General features: G+C 41.3%; 1 protein-coding gene across 1 annotated transcript in view; it reads right to left on the bottom strand.

The window, feature by feature from the left end:
* Positions 1-860: 860 nt before the first annotated feature.
* Positions 861-23842, bottom strand: part of UBL3 (ubiquitin like 3) — a 53707-nt gene continuing 30725 nt past the window's right edge. The window contains exons 2-5 of the mRNA XM_084281750.1: positions 11698-11806; positions 7676-7762; positions 3058-3135; positions 861-2617 (exon numbers count right to left, since the gene is read on the bottom strand). Coding sequence (XP_084137876.1) covers positions 2565-2617; positions 3058-3135; positions 7676-7762; positions 11698-11806 — 327 coding nt within the window. The 3' untranslated portion in view covers positions 861-2564. The remainder of the gene's footprint in view (positions 2618-3057; positions 3136-7675; positions 7763-11697; positions 11807-23842) is intronic.

Consider the following 23842-nt stretch of genomic DNA (forward strand, 5'->3'; position numbering starts at 1 on the left):
AGCAGTATGCACAGATTTGCTTGGACAAGCACGTACGTGTACATTATTCATTTCAACAAGAGGGAACTCTACATCACTATTCAAGCTTGCCAAGTATTTTAACCAGAAGCTACTGGATTTTCATATATTCATACAGTATTAAGTACCTAGCTGCTTTTAGAAAACGTGCTTACGTTTAAAGCATTTTCAAAAAAAATATATGTATTTTAGAGTGGTTTAACTAATAAAAGGAGTCCTGCCTCAGCCCATTTCGTTTTCTTGTATTGTCACAACCATTCCCCATCTGAGCCTGCATTACTCAAGCGGCCAGCGTTTTGGAAAAAGGGAAGCTTCATTTTGTGAATAAAGATGACAACACGCTCCTCGTAGCTGTCTTAAGTTGATGGCTTTCAAACACTTTAATTTTAATAAAAAAATTGTTTCACTATAGTTGCCTATTTATCAACTTAGCAAGAAAGAAGAAAATACCCAACACCCTAGGCCACTTCTTTTCACAACGCAGACAAAATGGAGGTGCAGGAGTTACCTCGTGCTTACTCTGAGAGCACACCCAGGGCCCCACACACGTTTCTGTGGTCACACTCCAGGAACGCTTCCACTTTTCATTTAAGTATTTGGTACAGACAACTGCATCCTTCTCAGAAGGGCTGAAGAGTAGTCACTGAGCATTTGAAGAGCTCAAAATCTGAAGTCAACATGCTACTGAATCAAAACTGAAGTGATAAATCCCACTAGGAGTTTTTACTCCCTCCCTCCTTTTTATTTTTTAAGTAAAATGGAGTCCTTATTAGCTTCCAGATTAAGAAGTATTAATAATACTGGTTACAAACCCAGTCACAACCCTTAACACACCACCGAGATGCACTACAATATTCTTTTATTTAGTTTACAGAGGAGTCTATCAGTACAGGTTGCAGAAAGAAAATGTTTAGTGCTATTTACAATTTGTTTTAAAACTCTGCTCTATACAAATTTAATTCTGATCAGTATGAACAATATTTTTGTAAATCTACTGCATATAAAGCATTTCATCAAAGCAGTAACAATGGGTAAAATAACCTGATTACATTTGAATGATGCCAATCATTCGAAAAAACGATTACACGGAACATCTGTAGGAGTTGTGGACACTTAAGTACAGAACACAATGTCAACCTGTGACTTTCTTTAAAGGCTAAAGCTATTTATATGGAATATTGTTCTATTATACTACACGCCAATCTATATTTAACTTCTATAGTTATGTATTTTATAAGATTTTTATTAAATATATTCTACACATATTTGTAATTTCAGCCAGGAAGAATTCCTCCCCAGTGAAAAAAATATAAAATCTTTTATTTTTTAATTTTTTTATTATTATTTTTACAGGTTTAGATGAAACTAGCTCATGCTTTAGTGCTGTGCAAATTTCTTTAGCATATCAATGTTTAAATTATTGATATGAAATGAAAGAATGGCATCCTTTTTTAATTACGTATGCCTTCAAAACTCAGCTTTTGATTTTAATACAATTGCAAGCACTAATACCAAATGCAGATTACATAAAGAAACAAAACTAGTACTATGGCAGAGGTTTTTCTTTTTGCTTTTTAAACTTTAATAATTCTTTTGAAGTCTCTAATGAGTAAGCATGACACTGGACACTAAGGTACAGATGAGAAAGTGACTGAAAAACACCAATTGCCAATATTCAAATACATAAAATTGATTAGTAAATGATGTTTTCTAACATTTATGCACAATAATAAAAGCCTATGAACTACAGGAAATTACCCCTCCCATATTAAGGCTAGGAAATGCACTCTCTGCACTTGTTTGTGCTGTCTGAATTAAGCACTCACCTAACGCACGAGATAGAGTGCACGCAGTAACGAAAAAAATTAGTTTCATCAGCCCTCTACAGAGTGCTTTTAAATTACAGGCACATAGTTTTTTTGTTTGTCGTAGTGAAAATATATATAGTTAGACTCGGTTTAGTTAGTATTCTGTGCCAGTTCGGCCACCAAGGTTGACTCAGGTAGAATGGACTTAACAGTTTTTCCTTTGATTTGGCCAAAAATGAGATTTGTTTTAATTATAGATATACTATTTTCCAGTGTTGCATTGTAGGTTATTACTAGGTGTCTCAAATATTGTTAAAGATTGTTGATAAGAAATATACTGTCAACCATATTTAGTGCAAATTGCATCTAGAAAGCTTGACTATAGTTAGACCCGGTTAATGGACATTTCTCTGGCAGCAAAATGATTCCTGCTATGGAAAAGAACACATTAATTTTTCTGGAGATCAAATTTGTTCAAGAACCGATGTATTATAAGATTATTCAACAAACAAAAAGCAGGAATTAAAAAAAAAAACAAAACACAATGAAAGTGTTCATAGATCTTTCTCCTTAAAAAAAAGACTAATGAGACAGTGTTCGTGTAATATTTCAGTTCCATGGATTTACAGACAGGCTCTTCCTACAGGTGTTTGAAGCAAGGTAGGGCCTCTTCTATTCCAGCAGCATGAAAGACAAAGACTATATTACATCACACTTAGCAGGTAAAGCTAACAAGGTTTACAGGATTACACAGCAATTGCTTTCTCCAGTTTTTTCACGGTTCCTTTGACCTGCGGAACAAGAAGAAAGTTTTGCTTAGAAGCCGTTTCTAAAATGATTAGGTGGTTTTGTGCATGAATAGACTTGATTGAAGAATGTCTTACTATTTTTAGTGAAGATATTTATGTATTTATCATTATTATCCCCATGCATACATAAAATAACAAAATGATGAAAGTAAATCAAGAACATCTTTTTAACAATAAAAACAGAGCTTTTAAGCTTTGAGTAATTTTTTGATATATATATATATTTATTTATTTTTTACAGAAACGCTAAAAAAGAAAAGTAATTTCTTAGTCTTCTACAAGGAACATGTACAAAAGCATTCCAATACATGCTTCACAAGACCACAAGGACTTTTCTCTACTATGAAATACTCAAAGCCTGTAAGATATTTGACTATTTTGCCACATAATTGAGTGAGAAGTACCTCTGTTGCACAGCGTACCTTGAGAATTTGGTTCTGGCAATGTCTCTCTAGCCACCAAATGCATCACTGTTGTTTTGCCAAAAGGAAGTTTTAATGCTGCAAAAGGAGAAAGGGAGATTTACTAATATGTTACAGTAGATTTCTTTCTTCAAAACACCCAATTGAAACAAATGTTGATTGGATTAGCATCTGTTCAAAAAGTTCATACTGTTAGGTTTGAATTGCTTATTAAATAAATCTATAAAAGCATTCTGACTAAAGCTTTGCAGATTAGTCTTAGAACCTGATAATAATCACTTGAAACGTGGTGTTCTTGGAGGTCTGAGATCCCTGTTATGAAGTTTAGCTTCCTTCTTCTGAGTAAAAGCAGAAGGCCAAGACTCAGGTGCTTTAACGTGCCCTTATTCATAAGGATGGAAAAAACCAGCTAGGTCAACCAGCGAATTGTTAGTTCTAAGACACCCAGAACATAAAAACCACTGCTGAAAAACAGATTCTCCTAAAACATACTTAGATCCATGATGTGGATTTCTGAATGTTTGTTTTAATGAGTTCTTTATTTTAGTTACATTTCCTCGTGCCTCATCCTAAGACTAAACAACTTTCTTGATTATTTTTCTGAGAAATGCAATGTAAGGATGCATTCTTTGAAGCTTGTTCCCCCATTTATAAGGGAAAAAATGATAAATGTAACAAGAACTTAAGCCTAAGCACACAAATCATTTTGCCTCGACTAGAATTTTTCCTCTTAAATTCAATTTACAACTAATATTTTCACATATGGTGCACCAAATCATTTTAAGTGAATAAATGAATAACGAAAGCCCAATAAACCTGAAGGTAACTGAAGAGAAAATCCTTTTACTCATTTCAATCACTACAGCATACATCCAGCATTCAGTAGTAAAATCCACAACGTAGTATTTCCTTACTTCTTACGTTCAATACAAGCCCAGCTGCAACAATGCCACTAACTCATTTTTATGGCCTATGTCTTTGAAAAAAATCAAGTCACGATTACAGTACTGGTGTAAACATGGAGGGACACACAGATAAACTTCTCTCACGTAGCTGTGCTGTGGGAAGAGCTGTCTAGGAAAAAAAAAAATCAGATCTGAACGTCACTTAGTTTACCTGAAGGACTGCCCTGTGCCTGCAACTAGAAGCTATTGATAGCTTAAAGTTTGGCAAGGATGAAGTATTTTGGGTACTTGATTCAGAGTTTCCATTGTATCACAGAAAAGAATATGTTAAGAGCCTGTTAAACTCAGTATAAAAAGTATTCTTTTCATTACAGAAACTCTTAGACCCAGGACAGACCAAGATTTTATGAACTAATCACATTAGGGACATCTTATATAATATCAAGACACTCAAGGAGACTTGATTAGTGAGCTGTGGAGATTAATTATTTACAGTAATCAAGTAAAAAGTATGCTAATATTTTAATTAATTCATTTCAGCTAATAGTTTGCATAGTTCACACAAGTTCTTATTAGCAATTTCCAACAGTTGCTTTCTTTGGAGCAAGAAAGAGAAAGACAGAGAGCACCTTAACCTATGCTCAGTAACCCTTTCCTTCTATCATCTCTGCTCTTTCATCCCTTCACCTTACTTAAAGCAAAATTATATTTAATTCCTTTCTCATCTATGTAATCCTGCTTTTATTTCAGAGTTTTTACCATCAGAATTTTCTTTTCACCCTCTTTTGGTGTGTGCATGCCATGCAAGTAAAGCATTGCCTACTGCCACTACCTAACAAGACAAATAGGGCTGTCACCTCCCTCACTATTTCAGATGTATCACTTCAGGCACAACCTGCAAAGCATTTAACTCAAGGGTAAAATTTCCTGTTGGAGGCTGAACAACAAACTCTGCCCCGCTTCCTCCCCAGCCCTTCGCACAGGCAGGAGGCAAGTGGTGGCTCCAGCACCCCAGGCAGAGGCACGGCAAGCTCTGCAGAGACATCTCAATCTCCTTCCCGCTCGCAATGCCATTAGCTCAGCTCTTCCTGTAGTGACAGCCCATTCAGAAAGGTGGAAAAAGAAATGGTTTCTCTGAAATACGTTTTTTTCCACTCAAAAGCCAGTCTTTCCTGTTTACCTGTCATTTTTTGAGGCGTCTCCCTTTAAAAGGGTCTCAAATCCTATCCACGTGTAAGGTTACGACTAGAGCATTACAATATCATTTTAAATGGGATTGAAAAGGGTCTCCTCTTTAAAAAGCGCACAACAAGCTGTTTCCTTGGAAACTCTTGTTTCGCTGGTTGATAAAGCGACCTTCAGTACACAGTAAGTCCAAATTCCAGTCAATATTTCCTAATCACCCAAAGCAAATAAAGCACTGTGTGCTACAGCAGTTACACAGAGCTGCAAACAGAAAAGCCTAATGGAACTGTATGATGACAACACAAGAAACTAAATGTATCTGGTATTTAACAAGAAAGTTTTTTTTCCCCTTTCTTTTAAAAATAGCCAGCTCACTTGGGGTTATTGGCAGTAACTTTGAAGTCCTAAAGTCTTTTCAGGCAATCATGAATCGCCGTTGCCCTTTCAGCTGTTATCTTACTCCAGATAAATTTGTTCAAACTGAAGCCAGTGTTTTAGGATTTATTTTTTTATTATTATTAAAGCAATGCAGCAACAGAAAGATCTTTGAGAAATATTAACATACATGTCTGATCCTCGGGGTAAAATCATGATGATTAAATTGCAACGCATGAATGATTAACAGTGAACTAAAAAGCCCTGAACTCAAGTAAGTGTCCAAAATGCGGGGAGGATCTGAGCTGATGCAAGAGTCAACAGCACGCAGCTATTATTTTTCAGCCTTACTTGTTAAACAAATATTCAAGATTGCTTCAGATTTAGACAGGTATCAGTAAAGGAAACAAGCACTGGTAGTCAAGAACAACACCTAGAGATGATTAGTAAAGAAAGTCCCATTTAGCTGTACTTGCCTGGAAAAATGTATGATAAATCTCATGTCTGCAATCCCAGAGATGAACCAAAATTTACAACACTTGTCTCAACTGCTTCCTTAACTTCTACTAGCCGTGCTCATTGGCACCAGGTAATTGAAGAGATAAGAATTACATAGTTCTCTCAGCTGAATTGACGATGATCTTGTCAGTATATACAGCAGGATTAAAAATTGATTTATATGGAGAGTAAACCCATTTAAACCAGCCAACACCAGTAACATCAGAAAGAAAATCAAGGGCTGAATCATTCCAGTCATTCCTTAAGGGAAAGGCCACCGTAAGCAGTCAAAAAATACTCCTTTCAGGTTCAGTTGGACTTCAGAAACAATTCATTAGTGATCCTATAATGGGCAGGGACACCTCCCACCACACCAGGTTGCCCAAAGCCCCATCCAGCCTGGCCTTGAACACCTCCAGGGATGGGGCAGCCACAGCTTCTCTGGGCAGCCTGTGCCAGGGCCTCACCACCCTCTGGATGAAGAATTTCTTCCTTATACCTAATCTAAACCTACCCTCTTGGTTTAAAGCCATTCCCCCTTGTCCTGTCATTATCTGACTGAGCAAAAATACGCTCTCCATCTTTTTTATAAGCCCTCTTTAGGTATTGAAAAGCTGCAGGGAGGTCTCTCCAGAGCCTCCTCTTCTCCAGGCTGAAAATCCCCAGCTCTCTCAGCCTGTCCCCATGGGAGAGGTGCTCCAGCTCTCACCATCTTTGTGGCCCTCTCTCCCCTGGACTCACTCTAACAGCCCCATATCCTTCTGGTGCTGGGGGCCCCAGCCCTGGATGTAGCACTCTAAGCAGGGCTTTATGAGGGCAGAGCAGAGGGGCACAACCCCCTCCCTCCACCAACAGAGACAAATCCCTCATGGTGCTCATGGCTGGGATTGACTGCCCCAGTGCAGCACCGTCCACTTGGACTTGTTGAACCTCATCAGCCCACACGGGCCCACCTCTCAAGGCTGTCCAGGTCCCTTTGAATAATTTGCTTTTGAAATTGCTCAAAGGAGGCAACTTTGATTGATAAAGGGAAAGATTGCAACAAATTTGTGTCATATTTCCATCCAAGATACCCACCAAGGAGTGTAATTGCATGAAAACACTTGCCACAAGGGGGCATAATTGAATTGTATTTCCTTAGCATCCGAAGCGAAGCCATTTACTTTTGTTTTCACATAACTATGCAATTGTATCCCTGGGAGAGCACTGGACATCAAGAATGCTTCCCCTCATTCTCATTCATAGGGTGTCTTTCTTCATTGCACTACGGTTTGAAGCATTGTTTAGCCAATTACCATAATCTTTAGAAAATATTTTGAAGCACTTGAGACATTTATGTAGTAACTTGCCCTCAAATACAGTGTAAGAGAAGTGGAAAAAAATATTCTATTTAGGAAGACAACAGATAAAAGCAACATCACTGCCTCTTAATGCAAGAGGAGACTTGACTCGCCAATTGGTACATCCCAGAGTTTAACTAGTCATAACAAGATGGAAAAATATGCAAGATAAAATGCAATGTCATCCTGTGCCAAAGCAAAATAGCACGCAGCAAGGCACATTGTGATCTTCAACACCAAATTAGTATTTACTGCATCGTACAAAAAATCCCCTTTGCCTGGCTGTAACATGGATAATGGAAATCATTTTCATACCTCCTAGTGTCACATTGCCATGAAGAAACCTCCCTTGATAAATAAGCCGCAAGATATTTGGACTGCTGACTTGCTCTTCTTCCCAGTCTGAAAAGGAAGAGAATTTCCACGGTTAGGTTGTAATGGCAACATCTTTGGTTATTTCTCACCTTTACTTAAGAAGAAAACCTGGGAGAGGATTTTCTTGCATGGAACACTGCAGAGAGCACAGACTAAAGATACAGAAAGACAATTCACTCCTGAAAGTTATTCTTAAATGTATTATTTGACACTGAGCATTGGAATCCCCTAATTTTATGCCTATAAATATTACGAACTCACAGATCACATGAGCTATTTAACATACACACAAGCCCGCACGAGATACTTTTAAGAGCAAATTGCTTCCTGTTTACACCGAGGCTGAACGCCCACTTTGCTAAAATTGCCTTGATTTCTTCCAGTCCAGGGGCTCCATCCTGGAGCCACACTCATCCTCCCCAGTTCCCTGCCTAGCCCGAGCCTCTCTGCAGCCACACGCAGAGCCGAAGCGCACGTGATCGGTCGTCTGAAAGAGGATTCCCAGATCACAGAGCCCCAAGCCCGGCATGGGCAGCTCGGCGGTGCTCGATGCCGACCAGATTGAGCCAGCTCCGTGTCCAGAGGCGGCAGAGAAATGAGCAGCCCCCGACCCGACAGCGGCTGCGGGGAGGCCGAACAGAGGAGGCTTTTACGGGCGTATTTTTAAGGAACTTCTCCAAGAACAAGCTGGATATGGTTTCATGGGGAGAACGGTGATTCGGGAAAAACAAGCCTGCATTTTCCTATAATGCGTTTCCCATAACGCCTCGGCTGCAATAAATCATTTATAAGCTGAGATGATCGCTTCCCACTCCTTCGCTGCTCCCCGTCACAATGTGAAAAACAAATACATCTGCACTTTGCTTTCAGAATAAGTACCATAAAAACCTTTAAATGCTGAATTTAAATGGCCTCTCTCTGGGAGTAGTGTCTTCTGCTCTGTAGCTGACCAGCTACCTGGTAACAGCTGCTCACAGACGTGATTTTTTGCTGCTTTTGTAGTGTTTTTATATAAAAATGAATATTCAGCAAGGGATCAGGACAGACAGACACCGACCTGCTTACTGGGAACATACAATTAGCACACGGACAGCGGCAACCGGCCCCACAAAAGGAGAGGAACTGAAAAGGGGAGACAGGGAAGCATTTAAAACAGAAGGCAGTGCCGTGGGGGGCATACGAAGAGGCCCTGGTGTGAAGGAGAGCATGGGGGAGGCTGAGGAGAGGCCAGGGGGGGTGAGGCTGCTGCAGCAGGCCTGGGGTAGCAGCTGGGGTAAAATTCGGCAGCCAAAGCCATCTGAATTGCAATTATCTCCACTCGTTGCCTGATGCGACCGTCTTGCACGAGCCATTTTTGCTGTGCTGGGAAGACAACCAAGGATCGGAATTACCACACTGCTAGGACAAACTATTTATTTTTTGGAAGGTATTGGTTTCTTTCTTTCTTTTTACTCTATCGCATCTGAACTCCACAGAGACGAGGACTGTGAAGAGAAGCCAATTTACAGGACCGTAGCGATATAAAACAGCAACCAGAAGACAACAGACTGTTTTGGCACAGGTATTTCCTCACTGTTAACCTGCCAATTTGCCCATTCTTTTAATTTTTGCTTCTTGGCTCACAGTCTGAAACATTTCTTTCTGACACCTTTTCCATTTCCAAATTCCACCGATGATGACTAAAGGAAAAAATATTTACCTAGGCTTTTAAAATTTTTTGTTGTTTTTAAAAATATAGCAGATAACCACTGTACAACAAATATCTTTTAACACTGTCTAGAAGGAAGGCAGGGAAGAGGAATCCTACCTAGATTTGTACATGAAATTAAGTCAGCATTCCCCACTACCCGTCAGGAAATCCTTAATTAACAGCTGCATTACAAAAATTGGAGGAGAGTTTGGCCTTAAGCTTGCTAGGCATATGACTGAGGATCTCTCATGAATTTTCTTCCTCATAAGATCATGACAAGTCAAAATGACACTAAAAACAATCATTTCCTCTGTTTGACATAAACTTTTGTCCTCATTGGGATTTCTCAGTGCTGTGGTACAGAAGAGTGCTCTCACTCTGCAAATAGCCTGTAGGCAAGTAACATGTGAAAACCTACATACTTTTCTCAAGTAGTTTTTTCCTGTGTCTTTTACATTGACGTTATTCTTCTTTGCACAGGCAATTAAATATTCATCAAGAAGATTCAGAGCACTCCTGGGGGACACCAGGTATTTGAACCAATGCTTCTACGTCCAGTTCTGCTTTTTGTTTTCTTTAAAGATGAGACGTTGCAGACTGGGTTTCCTCCCAGACAGAAACTCCATCTGCAACCTTCAAGCTCCTCAGGTTGCAGTAGGAGCAGACCACATTAGAAACAAACTCACATAACAGAACACTAACCTGGCAATACTTTCATCTCTGGTGCTGTTCTGTCAACCTGTATTATGTCCACCAAAATCAGTGACTTTACTGGCCTTAAATCTTTACCAGCATAAAGGAGAGCTGAACCGAACCCACAACGCACGCTCATTCCAATGCTCCAACCACCCAATGCATCTGTTTTGCTGTAGTGGATTGAAATCATCTTTATTATTACTATTGCCTTCAGTATTCAGTATCACGTCACGAGCCTAAACTACTGAGTTTGCCAAAGGTTTCCTCATCACATGCTGCAGCACAAATCAAACTCATGAAATAACCCCTTGCTTCCGAGCTTAATGCCCTGCACACGAAGAGGTAGGATGCAGATGTCAGACTGCAAGATCACATGCTCAGGAATAAACTTGGGTAAGAGAAAAACAGCTCTGTCTTTACTAATTCGGACAAATGTAACCAAAGAACAACCAATGCCAACCACTTTCCAGGCTTGCATTAAAACATGTGCAGCAGCTCCAACAAAATCCTTCACCAACCAGATTTCTTGCTATAAAAGTGCTGAACATCTCTATCTAATACTTAGGACTACAACTTCTTCATTCATTACGTGTTTTATTAAACATGTAACGCTGCATCCCACCAAAACAAACAAACAAGTCACCCAAACCCCTGTTCCTCCTGATCTCAAAGATAGCAAGTTTAAGGCCTAAAATACAGCTTATCAGCACTAACTTTATGGCATAGATTGTCTGTCCTACCTCTTCGAGGAACTCACCACAGGAACAGATATCGCAGTGTTGGAGTTTGTGTAAATAGCAGGCTTTTTCACATCAAAATAGTAACCCAGATGAAGTCCTCTACCAAAGGAAGCATTTTCTTTCATCATATATAAGGCTATGCCTGTGCTTTGGCTATTTTCCCACGAAATCATACTCAGGGAAAACAGAAGGACTTTGTTTTTGTGGAACCATTCACATATGTGAATAAACATCTTAGTTTTCAATTCCATTTTCCTGGTTTGATATTCCCGCATAGCACCAAATACATTTATACAAACACCTTCAGTCTCCCGTCTTTTAATGCCTCTTAAAATCTTCCTTTACATAACACTTTTTTTCCTGGGAAAATATCATTAACACAGATCCTTTCCAAGATAAGGTAGTAAGTGAGAAGAACTTGAGGCTGAATACCATTAACGTATTCCTGTGACACGCCATGCTTTCCACTAACTGTCCTCACATAAAAGGTTTTGTATCTCCAACACTTCAAGGTCTTCCACTTATTACATCTGCTACCAAAACTGACCAAGAAAAGAATCTAAAGATAGAGAGAAAGTAGTAACTTCACTCTGAGAAAGCAAGTTTTAGGGGAAAAAACAGGAAATAGTCAAGACACCTACAAGTCTACCCCACCTAAGACACAGGAAGAAGGCAGGATGGCAGCTGTATTTCTATGTAAATCTCTGCCCACATACACAACGAGCGTACATAATCTGAATGTTGGTAACAGAGGCAGGTTTATTAGGACTTCAGCCTGAAAGCACAGGGAAGCTTTGAACTCGCCAGTAAAATGCCAAAGGCACACAGCTACTCACCCATCGGCCAGTTGTCATACACGTGCTTCGCAATATCTGCAGCAGAGTCATTTGGTGAGAACAAGAACTCTTTCGTTTTCCCGCTCACCAAGATGAGGCGCAAATTTATCTGTAAAGAAAACGCATTATTAGGAAGGTAACTGAAAAAAAAAAAAAGACTATTTGCTTTTTTTAAATGTTATTATAAGCTGTCATGTTTTGGAAAAAAGATTTTTCTAAAGTGATCTGACAATACACTTTAAGATGGTGTTAAATATAAGGACAAAGAGGTCAATAAAATGTTGTTTGTTTATGCCATCTAGGAAGATTAGATTCTTACGGCTGATGTTTCTGACATTAACCACCAGAAGATTCCAATAGATAGTGATCAAATCAACTGCAACATTAAAAAGCTTTCAGCAGAGTATAAAAGAAATTCCAGCCAGAAGCACTAGCAACATATCATCTTGAATAAAAACGAACGTGAAGAATTAACCTTTACACACAGCACTGAAAAATATACATCTGCAAAGTCTGTGTGCTCCAGAGTCAGTCTCCTCTAGTATGACATTTATCAGCCCAGATCTCACCCACTGCTCCTCCTACAAAACACCAAGGAACTGAACATCTTCCCTTGGTCCCAGCCGCCACAGATCTCTCTTTCAAACCCAAAACTTTATTCCATTGCTGCCCTGATGCTACAAGTAAAACTGCTGAGATCCACATGCAATGAAGTTACAGCACATCGCAGTGTATCAGCAACTTCCTTTATCTAACCATCAGCATCTTCAGCTACAGTTGTCCTCCCTTCTATCTGCAAGTTACTGACTGCTTTTTTCCATATAGCATCAAAATAATCTGTATAGAGACACTATGACACGAGTTACAATGCAAAAGAGATTAGATTCCAGTTCTCAAGCAACCACAAGGCCACACGATGTCTTTGGGTAGGCAGCGCTTCCCAATGTCCATGACAAGGAGTCTACGTACCTTGTGTTTTGGCCTACAAGCCTAAATCCCATCAATTTTTAGCAAGACTTGGGCAACCCAACTGCTTGGATGCTTTTTTTCTAGATCAGACTGGGAAAAAAAACCTGCATCCCTCATTCTAGAAAACTTCTAGAAAACATTCTCACTGGAATTTGGGAAATTCTTTGTCTGGGTCAAATACAAGAGGAAAAATGTACAGTGATGACCAAATTTTCAAGACTTTTGCAGGGTTGAATACCTTGGTGCTTCATGTCCACATCCCAAACAGATCATTTATTCCCTCTTAAATGCTTTGGCTTGGGTTCATCCCACCTATCTTTATGAATCTAGTGGAGGCATCCAAAATTAAGGTCTCCATCATCCTGCACATTTCATCAAAGAAAATGAAGAGAACGATCCCTCCAAAAAACAATTCAGCATCTACTTCAAACACAGCAAGGGTAAATCCACATGAAAGGGCTCAGTTCCCCTCCCATGCCCCTGGTAACCTCCATCAGAAAACAGAAGCTGTGCCGTTAGCCCAGGGAAGATGCCAGGTGGCTGCTTTTTTTCAGAGGAAATGCTGCCACCACCGTCACATCGTCCCACCGCGTTATCCCTGCCTGTCACGAGAAGCCTCCGAGGACTGAAGCTGCAGGAATGCTGTTTGGTCACAGAAACTCATTCAGAAAATTCGGAACTAGCCCCACCGACTCCAAAAACCCAACTGCAACTTCAAATTTTATGCCTAAATTTAGTGGCAGCCAGAGGATGCCCACTTGTTGCTTTGCTTCTATTGTGTTTCAGCTGAAATAGCTTCCCCCCCACCCTCAGCAGTCCCCACCTGTGTATTTACAGCCAACACTTCCACAGACGATTTCTTTGGTCGGACTGCCCACGAGGAGCTCTTCAAGCTTTCTCTAACGAGATATCCATTTTCCCATTCACCCCAGCTGCCTGTCTCTGCATGTTTCAGTCTTTTTTTTTTTCCCCTCCTCCAAAGAGATGACTGTTTCGGAAGCGTACCCAGCGATGTCTCACCAGCTGCTTGTTCCACCACCACCAGCATCTACTGGGAACACCCCCTGTGGCTGTGTCCCAGGAGGGCACACACCTCCTTCAGAGCTCACCACACCATGAGCTTGGCTACTTCGTACCCTGACCTACCTTCATCCACACGATTATTTAGGCTCTGAGCCTGTAACACCCGAAAGCTCCAAATTTCACCCCATTCCTACTGCTCCACGTCTCCCAGAGAAAGGAAGGAGGAGTCCAGGTGGAAAGAAGTTGGCAAAACCTTACGCTGCAACCACAAAAACGGTTGGGATCTCCCTCATGTCTGGGCCTGAACCCTACAAAATCACCCAGACGTTTCTGCGTCACGCTTTTCCTTCTATAATGAGAACATTTTTTGAACTTCGCATCATCCACAGGTTTTAGCAGCAACATCCCTTGATGTTTGCCTTTGCCACAGAGTCAGATGAAGCAAGAGTGATCAGAGAATTAATCCACAGCGACTCCAATAATGAGTTCCCCCTCCTCTCAGTCAGGCCATTTATGTTCGCCCCTTTATACACTCATTTTCTCTACTAAATCCCAGTTTCTCCTATTTAACCAACAGTCTACAATCTGGCATCGCATCGGCTGCTATGCACATACCCAGATGAAACTGTAACAATTTCTATTTAGAAAATCACTTCTTTTCATCGAAAGTCAGCCTGCCATCATCTGGCTTTCAGAAGTGCAGCGCGCTGCCTTCCCACTTCACTTTCTCTATACCTCATTATCTTTAATTATCCTTTAAGCGTCAATGCATCTCATTACAACTCCGATACACTGCCAAAAATTTCGGAGGTTTAGACTGCGTCACAAGCTGTTATTGTACTTGGGAATGGGCTGCCTGTTTAACAAACAAACAAACCAACCCCAAATATTCAGCAGCAGCGTCTGCTGTACACAGTCGAGGATAAAACGAGGAAATTTCTTCTCCAGCAGCTTGCCTTCCTCTTCCCCTCCTCCCCCCATGTCTGTGTCCCCGCTCTAACTAGCTCTTCATCCCCCCCAGCTTGCTCCCTGTCGCCCAGCTGTCCCCCAGCTCTGATTTTCTGCAGGCTACCTGAGGATTTGATCTCATTTATCAGGGCGGAGCTCATCTGTGGTGGGGATTACATGTTTTGAGGATGAGAACGCTTTCCTAGGCAGCGAATGTTTCTATCACCAACCTATCAGCTCCTTAGAACTGCGGGATCTGCATCCTACAAGGAGATGATTAAAAGAAAAAGGCTATTAGTAATGCCCAACACTTATAATTATGGCAGAGCACTGATACAGAACTGAAGTTATTCTCCAGCTAGCACAACGTTAAGGAGATTTCTTTTCTTTTTATTCTCGCTACCCTGTTTTGAAACTGGCAGGCACACTAAAGTAAACACAGAAAGGAAAAGTATATCACAGAACTAGCCCAAACTAATGCTGCTTCCTGGGAAGTTTGATTAAATCATACCTCCACAGTTAATTAAAAATACAAAAATCAATATAAGCACCAGGAAAAAAGTGAAAAACTTTAATTCCTTCCCACCCCCACAAGATGGATAGCCCAATAAGTGATTTTTTTTGTTGCTGCAGACTATATCTAAAAGACTATCATCTTTTTATCAAATGTAAAGGCAAATATCAACATGAACAAATAATTTTACAGCACACACCACAAAGTATGTCTAAACCAGGGGAAGAATACATTCATTAAGAAACAAGAAGTCTCACCAAATATCAGAAGGAGCCCAAAATAAATCCTTAAATCAGTCCCGCAGATGTTGCATCAAGTGCAAGGAAACAGCTGCTCCAATAAAAGGTTAAAGTATTTTCTTATTTATAGTACAGCATGCCCCTGACACGTTTAGTCTGCATGTTTGTCTATATATATGCATATATATAAGATATATTTATCTCTGTATTTATATTTCTTAATCTTGGCTCGAAGGAATCTTAATCTTCAGTTGAACATCACGTTACCTCAAAGGGTTTGAAACACAGAATCCCCAAACTTGCCTTTAAATTTAGAGCCTAATCTTATTTCCCCTCGAGAGCACTGCGAAGTGAATTGCTTGTAACTGCTGCACTTCTCACCCCGTACGCCTGAGAATCCCACTTCAAACAAACTAGAGGGGATCTGAAACAAACCTTCTGGCACAAGGCCACTGATGGAAGTCCATATCTAAAAGGAAAAAAAAAGAGCACGTGCATGTAATGGAAGGAAGGAACAGACAGGTCTTGGTTTGGCAGAGAAGTTCTGACTCAGAAGCAGCCAATTTCAAAATTTCAAGTTCCAAAATGACTCCTAGGATACAGAGTAGCTCAAACCACTACACCTTATGTTAAAAGTCTGCAAGGAACTTGTGCCTGTATCATCTGAGATCATATGCCTACAGCCCCTCTGCCTTCCTTACTGTAAGAGCCTTGGTCTGAGATACTCGTCTGATTCCCTTGGCCCTGACAAGTTTCTTCTCTACAGGGGATGTAACAAGAACTGTCCTGATTTATTTATTTTAATATTTTCTTTAGGACACCAAAGGGAATTCCAACCTTTTGCTACAGCAAGCTGCATAAGGGCCATAAACTCATATTTACGCCTTACAGCACCAAATGCAAAGATTATACACTACAAACTAAAATAATAGTAATAAAAAATGCTTGTGCACAGAAGGGTGTATTAACAAATGCTGTGCAATTGCATCTTTTGGAACAAAATTTGGGTCATGTAGATGCAGATGTAGAAGTTGTGTTTTGTGTTACTGAGTTTGTGCAACTGAGTTTGTTCATGTCACTGTGCTTCTAACTTTGCAGCCCAAGTTAAAGAAATGGAAAGCCTCTTAAACATCAAGGAATGAGGGATTTACAATCATCAGGAAATAGTCTGTTGGCTAAGTGGCTCCCATCTACTCAGTTAAACAACTTTTATCAGTTTTATGCTGCAGCAGCAGGTTAAGATTCCTCCCATCTTACGATTAAAACACAGAGGAGGAAGAGCATCATATCACCGCATGCTATACAACCCCAAGTTTAAACTAATTGCTTTTGTTCAGCTGTTTTTAAGATTGAAATACATACACAAGACAATTTTTCCTCTTTTTTTTTTTTTTTTTTTAAGATGTAAAATTTAATTAAAAATTAAGAATGGACCAGAGGGGGAAAGGATGAGAAAGCAGCACTCAGAAGCTTCACTTTTTAAAACCCAACACATTTACTTCCTAGCTCAGGTTCATAATTGTACAAAAGCAGCTTGTTCTCCAAAGGTGAGCCGAAATTTCTTAGTGACTGCAGCCCAAAGAGCTGCCTGCTAGCTCCCTACCGCATAGCACCATGCAGCACCCTCCACTTGCTGACTTCCACCCCATCCACTTCAGGGGCTGAACCAAGCCTGAACTGGAGCCTACGTGAAGCAGCAGCGTTACACGGGCCGTGTCAGGACAATCCTGCAGGTTCTAGACTCCTGTTCACTTGTAAGGTAGATACCATCTCATGTAACCCCATCCATAAATTGAGAATTTCAGTTTTTACGCTCCAGATCCTGGCTGTCCTATTGAGTGAAACTTCCTTTCCGTTCCCAGCACAACTTTATTCTTGGCCAGGGTACATCCACTGACACCAGACCTACTTCAGGCTTCAGTTATAACAGCGGGGTTTTGTCCCCTTAGGGTTTGGGTGGTTTATTCTCCATCTGCAGATGAGGACACCTTGCTAAACCAAACAAGCAAAGGCTTTCCTCATTAGCAGGCGGGCTTGGTGTGATCACTGCCTTCAGGGCTCCGAAGCACATCAGCAGAGGTTTAGGAAACAGGGCTCGGTTAGCCCGGAGGCTTGGCGGGCACCTCTGAGCAGCTTTCAAATACCTATGGGGAAATCGCTGACGTGATGACCGTTTGACTGAGGTACAAAACAGAAGATCAAGAGACAAGAGTCTTGGGAACAACAGGTTTTCAAATGAGATAAGGAAAAAAAAAATTGCCCTGAGGACATCGAAGCAGTGAAAGAGGTAACCTGGAGATGCTCTGGAAGCTCTGGCTTGGGGATTTTCAAGACCTGAATGACAAAGCCCCAGGCAACCTCCTCTGAATTCAGTCCACATGCAGAGGTGACCTTGCTTCCAGCAGCAGGCTGGGCTGGAGACCTCTCAAGGTCCTTTCCACACTGAGTGCTTCTACAATTCACTTCCATCTGCATCTGCTTCAGCTTTGATTCATCTTCCTTAAGTATGCACGATTAGAACTGTACACAGCGTTTCAGAGAATATCATCAAGAATTTATGAAGTGGTAAGAAACCTTCCTAAATCTATTGCAAATGCCTCTCCGTTTTCTGCACGAAGACAACAACTGCTTCACATTTGTATTTCAGTAACTTTGCAATACTCTTCTCCAGTCCAGACAATCCCGTGACACAGAACTTCTAATCTGCATTACACTACCTTAACCACCCGTTATGTACAGGATATGTTGATATTAATGCAATTAATTTTGTTCCTATTAATTCAGCCTTTGAGATAACCCAATCTTTTCCATATGATGGCACGATCCTCTCTGATGCCTCCAAGTTTTCATCCTCAGATTTCATCAGCATCTTACCATCTTCACCCAAGTCACACGCTCCATCAATCCGTCTTCCCAGACTAATCCTCTCCTACACGACTTCAGCTACTCACTGAGTTCCAGACTTTTACCTCTTCTGCGTTTTCCTCATCTGAAAAACAACCTTTCCAAAGAGAACTGGATGATGAATCTGTCATCATCGAACTTTGGTAAGTAAATACACATTGTGAATTTGAGTTGTTTTACACTTCTCTGCTCCTTCTCAACGTCCTGCTTGAAGTGGTTATTTACCTGTCAACTTCGAAGGCTCTCCCTCCATCCTTTTACTCACTTTGCATGCAGCTATTTTATACCTTTAATGGCTTTGACTTGAAACAGCAAGCCTGCAGCTCTTCAGACAATGCTCCTTATACTGACCCCGCACACTCAGCCTAATCAGCATTTACACCCTTGGAATCCAAAGCCTTGGTGTATCAGAGATGTATTTGCTCCTGTTTTGTTTATTCTTCCATTTGATATGAATACGAACTGTATCAGCTCGTGACCGTTGGATCTAATGTCACTTTGCCACGCAGTCTGCTGAAGATTTCCAGAGCTTCTGGGAAATTTTAAGAGACAGACATCTAGAATAATAATGTTTGGCTAAGAAACTGCCTGGCTGTTAGACTGACAGACAGGCACACGAAGTGAGAAGAAAGTACAAGAGCAAGGAGGAGAACGAATGTGCTGCCTGGCGATGCAAGAGCTCTCAGGAAAGGAACAAGAGATCCTTGATTCTGGACTCGACTTGAAGGGTCTCCAGGCAAAATGAACAACTATTTCTACCCTTACAATTATTACCCTGCACCTACATTAAGTTTACTTCATATCAGGGCAAAGAAAACGACATATGTTATGGGAAGTGACATAAATTGACGTAAATTGTCAACGTGGCAGAACAAAACTCTGAGGTTTCATTGCCAGCTGGCAGACAGACCCGCGTAACTCATCCAAAGCTGTACCACTTGTGATGGCACGATGGCTCCGACACGGGGCCGTAGAGGTGTGAGAATACCCTGCATCACCCTACTCAAGATTAACGTGAAGTTCATAACCAGCCCCAGTGACACACTCATCTTCACATCACTGCGAAGAGAAGCAAATACATTTTTATGGGTAAACACTTGCACATCAAACAAGCATTGACTAAGACAGCTTTGCACTGCTAAGAACTAAGCAAATTTCAGAGAACGCTGAAGTGATGGGAAAGGAAACCAACCCGAAGCATGATCAAATTTTATTTAAAGGAGGAAAAAGCAAAACCCTATCAGCATTTACCTCGGGAGCTGTGACAGAGCAAGCTGTCTCTATAGAAACTGTGGCATTCTTGAACTAGAAGTCACAGTGCTCGGACACACTACATCCATGCCCTCACTTCAGCTCAAGTAACACTGGAACAATGGCAATACATTAACCAGCGTCCTCCAGTGAGTTCAAGGGCTGCCTTTTAAGAAGAAATATATAGGACTGTTCTTCAAATTAAGTTAATGTGGATATTGTCACAAATAACCAGTAGAATGCAATGGATTCCAGTGGAAGATGGAGATTTCTACGTGCACTTTACCAGCTAATACTTCACAGGATCACAGATGGTTTGGGTTGGAAGGGACCTTAAAGCCCACTCAGTCCCAACCCCGTGCCATGGGCAGGGACACCTCCCACCACACCAGGTTGCCCAAAGCCCCATCCAGCCTGGCCTTGAGCACCTCCAGGGATGGGGCAGCCACAGCTTCTCTGGGCAGCCTGTGCCAGGGCCTCACCACCCTCTGGGTGAAGAATTTCTTCCTTATACCTAATCTAAACCTACCCTTTTCTAATTTAAAACCACTCCCCTTGTCTTTTCACTCGACCCCCTGGCAAAGAGTCCCTCCCCAGCTTTCCTGCAGCCCCCTTTAGGTACTGGAAGGCCACCGTAAGGTCTCCCCGGAGCCTTCTCTTCTCCAGGCTGAACAACCGCAGCTCCCTCAGCCTGTCTGCATAATCCACTCGCACAGGGAAGATGCAGATAAAGACCTGCTCTGATAACTCATCAGCCAGAGACAGGGCAATTTCATCGTGCTCATGCAAAACAGATTTCTATCGTGTTATGACAGAATTGCCTAATTCCACTGCAGTGATAAGATGTACTTACAAGATACAAAAGACCACGGTTTAGAATTAGGCTTCAGTATAAGTAGGTAGAAAACCAGGCACAGAGAGTCAACCACACGGCACCCAAGGCTGCTGTTTTCAACACTCATCCTTTCGGGGCGCTGTTGGAATAAACACATCTGCACTTTGAAATAAACTGCCTAAAACACGGAACGGAGAAACCAACGCAGTGAAAATTACCATGAAATTCTGGTAGAGATCACTGCAGCGATCCCTCCAGCACAGTGAACCAGGCACTGCAAAACACTGGAAGTAATAACGCCGCATCCTGTCACGATGCATACGAGAAAAGCTGGTGAGTAGGAGCGAGAAGACAAGATGCTCGTTTCTTTTTTTTTTTTTTCCTGATCTTTATCTCCCTAAAAATGCCTCCTGGTGACACACATCCCGGCATTTGACTCCAGGCTTCAGAAGAGGGATCAGTGCGTGCCATCTGTGTGACCTTCCTGCCGTGCTTTCTCAAGAGCTGCCACTGGATAAGGCCATCACCTTGCTTTCACCTTCTGCTATCAGCTGGCGTTCAAAGCTCACAGGTTCGCTGCAGGTGAATAATGATAACACTACAGTTTGGATTTAATTCTCGTATAATTCAACACTTCGTAGATTTAAGGAGTGTTTACATGGTACTTTTAAACATTATCTAGGACAGCTCAATCTCTTCTTTAAGAGGAGATCTAAGCCTGAATGCTTATTTTGTGAACTAACAGCTCAGATTTGCAAACAAATATTGCTCTAACCAAGGAAGAAACACAACTCAAAGGAAAGCCCCAAAGACAGCTGCTTCTTCAAGTCCAAGGGGCAGACGGGTACCTTCCACCCTTCTCAATCCATTATTTTCTTCCCATCTTTAACCAATTTTGTGGGTCTAAATTTCCATTTAACTCACGTTCCTAGAAGTTTCAGATGCAGCTGTTCCATGGTTACAAAGGATAAAGAAAAGCTAATGACGGGCTGGGGAAAGCATATTAAATGCTCTGTTTGTGCGCTGTGAGAAAACAGAGGCAGAAATCTGAGTTTCCTGCTGCTGCATAATGGGAATTTGACCAAACCATGCACGCCATAACTGGATTTGGAGGTATGAGGATTTTATAACCAGAATCGGTCAAGAAGACAACACACACAGCTCAAAGTAACCTTTCGGTTACAGTCAGCTACAGTCTGAGCAGAATTTAAGTTCAACAACAAAAAAAAAAAAAAGTGAATGTGAAGAAATCATTCCAAAATGTCCCCCAAAATAAATTGGACATTTCATGGGAAATGCTATTAACTGGAGGCAATCAAAACAACGATAATAGCCAGCAGCACACGGCCATGGACAAGGGCTAGCTCTACATGCTAATTTTCAGGAGAGAAAAGTGAAGCTCTCCGAGCCAACTTCATTATTTCTGAGAGGAACGCTCACTCATCTGAATGCAGTATCAGGGAGACGGATTGACAAAAATAATAACCAAAGGAGGCAGGCAGGCAATTTACCAGTAAAAGGCAGTATTCAAACTTCCCGTAACACCCCACTGATCTTTGCACTACACGCTGGAGTAAGCACGGATGTGTATATTGAAGCCTGCCACAAATCAAGGGATTAAGTTGTTGGTCTTGTGCTTTCCTCCCTAGACGCAGTTTAAAGGGGTATAGTATATGGACTATAATCCCTGTACTTAATCACAGAATGGGTTGGGCTGGAAGGGACTTTAAAGCCCACCCAGCCCCAGCCCCCTGTCATGGGCAGGGACACCTCCCACCACACCAGGTTGCCCAAAGCCCCATCCAGCCTGGCCTTGAGCACCTGCAGGGATGGGGCAGCCACAGCTTCTCTGGGCAGCCTGTGCCAGGGCCTCACCACCCTCGGAGGGAAGAATTTCTTCCTTATACCTAATCTAAATCTCCAGAACCTCCAAGTACTTCTCACAGGGCTGTTCTCAGTGAGTTCTTCACCCCGTCTGCATTCATGGCTGGGACTGTCCTGACCCAGGTGCAGCTTCACCTGACAGCCAGGACTTTTCAGATCTGACAGGGAGAGGCTTGGCAACTCCATCTGCCAGCTCCCTCAGGACCCTGGGATGCACAGCATCAGGCCCCATGGGCTTTTACACATTTAATGTATTCTTATATACAATAAACCATGTTAATACAACAGGTATTGCAAGAGGAAACTGAATTTTAATTTTAAAGTTATTCAAACTTTAAACAAACCCGTTGGTTAATCATTATTGCAGAACTCCTAAACCTTGCTCTTCCCCCCCTACTCCTACTCCCCCACAGGAACAATGCAAGACAGCAACAGCAATTAAGGATCACTTCAAAATTAGTGTCTTTTTGTGAGAATACACAACTAACTAACCAATTTACAGAATTCTTCGGAAAAATCTTTAATCTCCATTTATTGAAAAAGAGAAGTGAGGGGACCACCCCTTAGATCCCTCCACGAGCATGAAGATTCCTGCCGTGATAGTTCTCCTTGCAAACAAATCAATCTCCATGCAAAGCCTAATAAGATTTGTTACTCTTCAAGCCTCAAAAAACAAAGCATAGTGACAACCAAGTGCAAATCTGTTCCAAACCAGACTATAGCAAAAAGACAAAAGCCAGAAAACGATCTTCTGAATCCAATTCTGTTTCCTGTTGTGTTTTTTCTCGCAGTACCTGTTGCATTACATGGTTTTGACGCAGCTCACTGTACTGTACATAACACACTGTGACTAAACACGGAGATTACAGCTGATATAGGTGCTACAGCTTGAAAATTCGAAGAAAAAAACATCACTTCCTAATGACAAATAAACAGTGAGGTGGTCCCCTGGAAGTCCAGGCGAATATCATTCCCAGAAACCAGCACTAAGTTATTAATAAGACCAATGAATCAACGAAAACCATCCCTAAGACTATCAGGACCTACATCCCAGTAACGACGCCAGTAACAGGAGACAAGTTTGCAGTTTATCACTGTGAAGTCCTTCGGGGATTCTGCCGACTCCTCCTTGTGTGATCCCGCATCTTGGACAGCCTGCACCTACTAAATTTTTCAAGCCTTGGGAGCGAGCATCAAAAATAAAATGGAAAAAATCTTCAGTATTTTTAAGACAGGACAGAGGTGAAGAGCTGCACCTTGAATTAGAGACGCATTACAGCTCACTCGTGTGGAAATACCATAAAATTAAATTTTTATTATTAGCTACTGATTCCTAGTTTCTCTGGGCTGTGTATCGTGGCAGTCAGCCAAAGTTTTGTCGTTCCAAAGCACTATCTAAATCACTGAGCTGTGATAATTTAAGACAAGAGATAGAGCATTACATATATATTTTTTTCTCTCTGATGCAAAAGATGGTTTAAATTTTAATCAAAATGGATGTTTCACTGACTGTACATCTTGTTTATTCTTGCAAAAGCAATCACCTTAGATATGAATGAGAACACAACCTTTTCTAAT

This window comes from Netta rufina, assembly GCF_964035555.1.
Source record: "Netta rufina genome assembly, chromosome: 1".
Classification (NCBI taxonomy): Eukaryota; Metazoa; Chordata; class Aves; order Anseriformes; family Anatidae; genus Netta; species Netta rufina.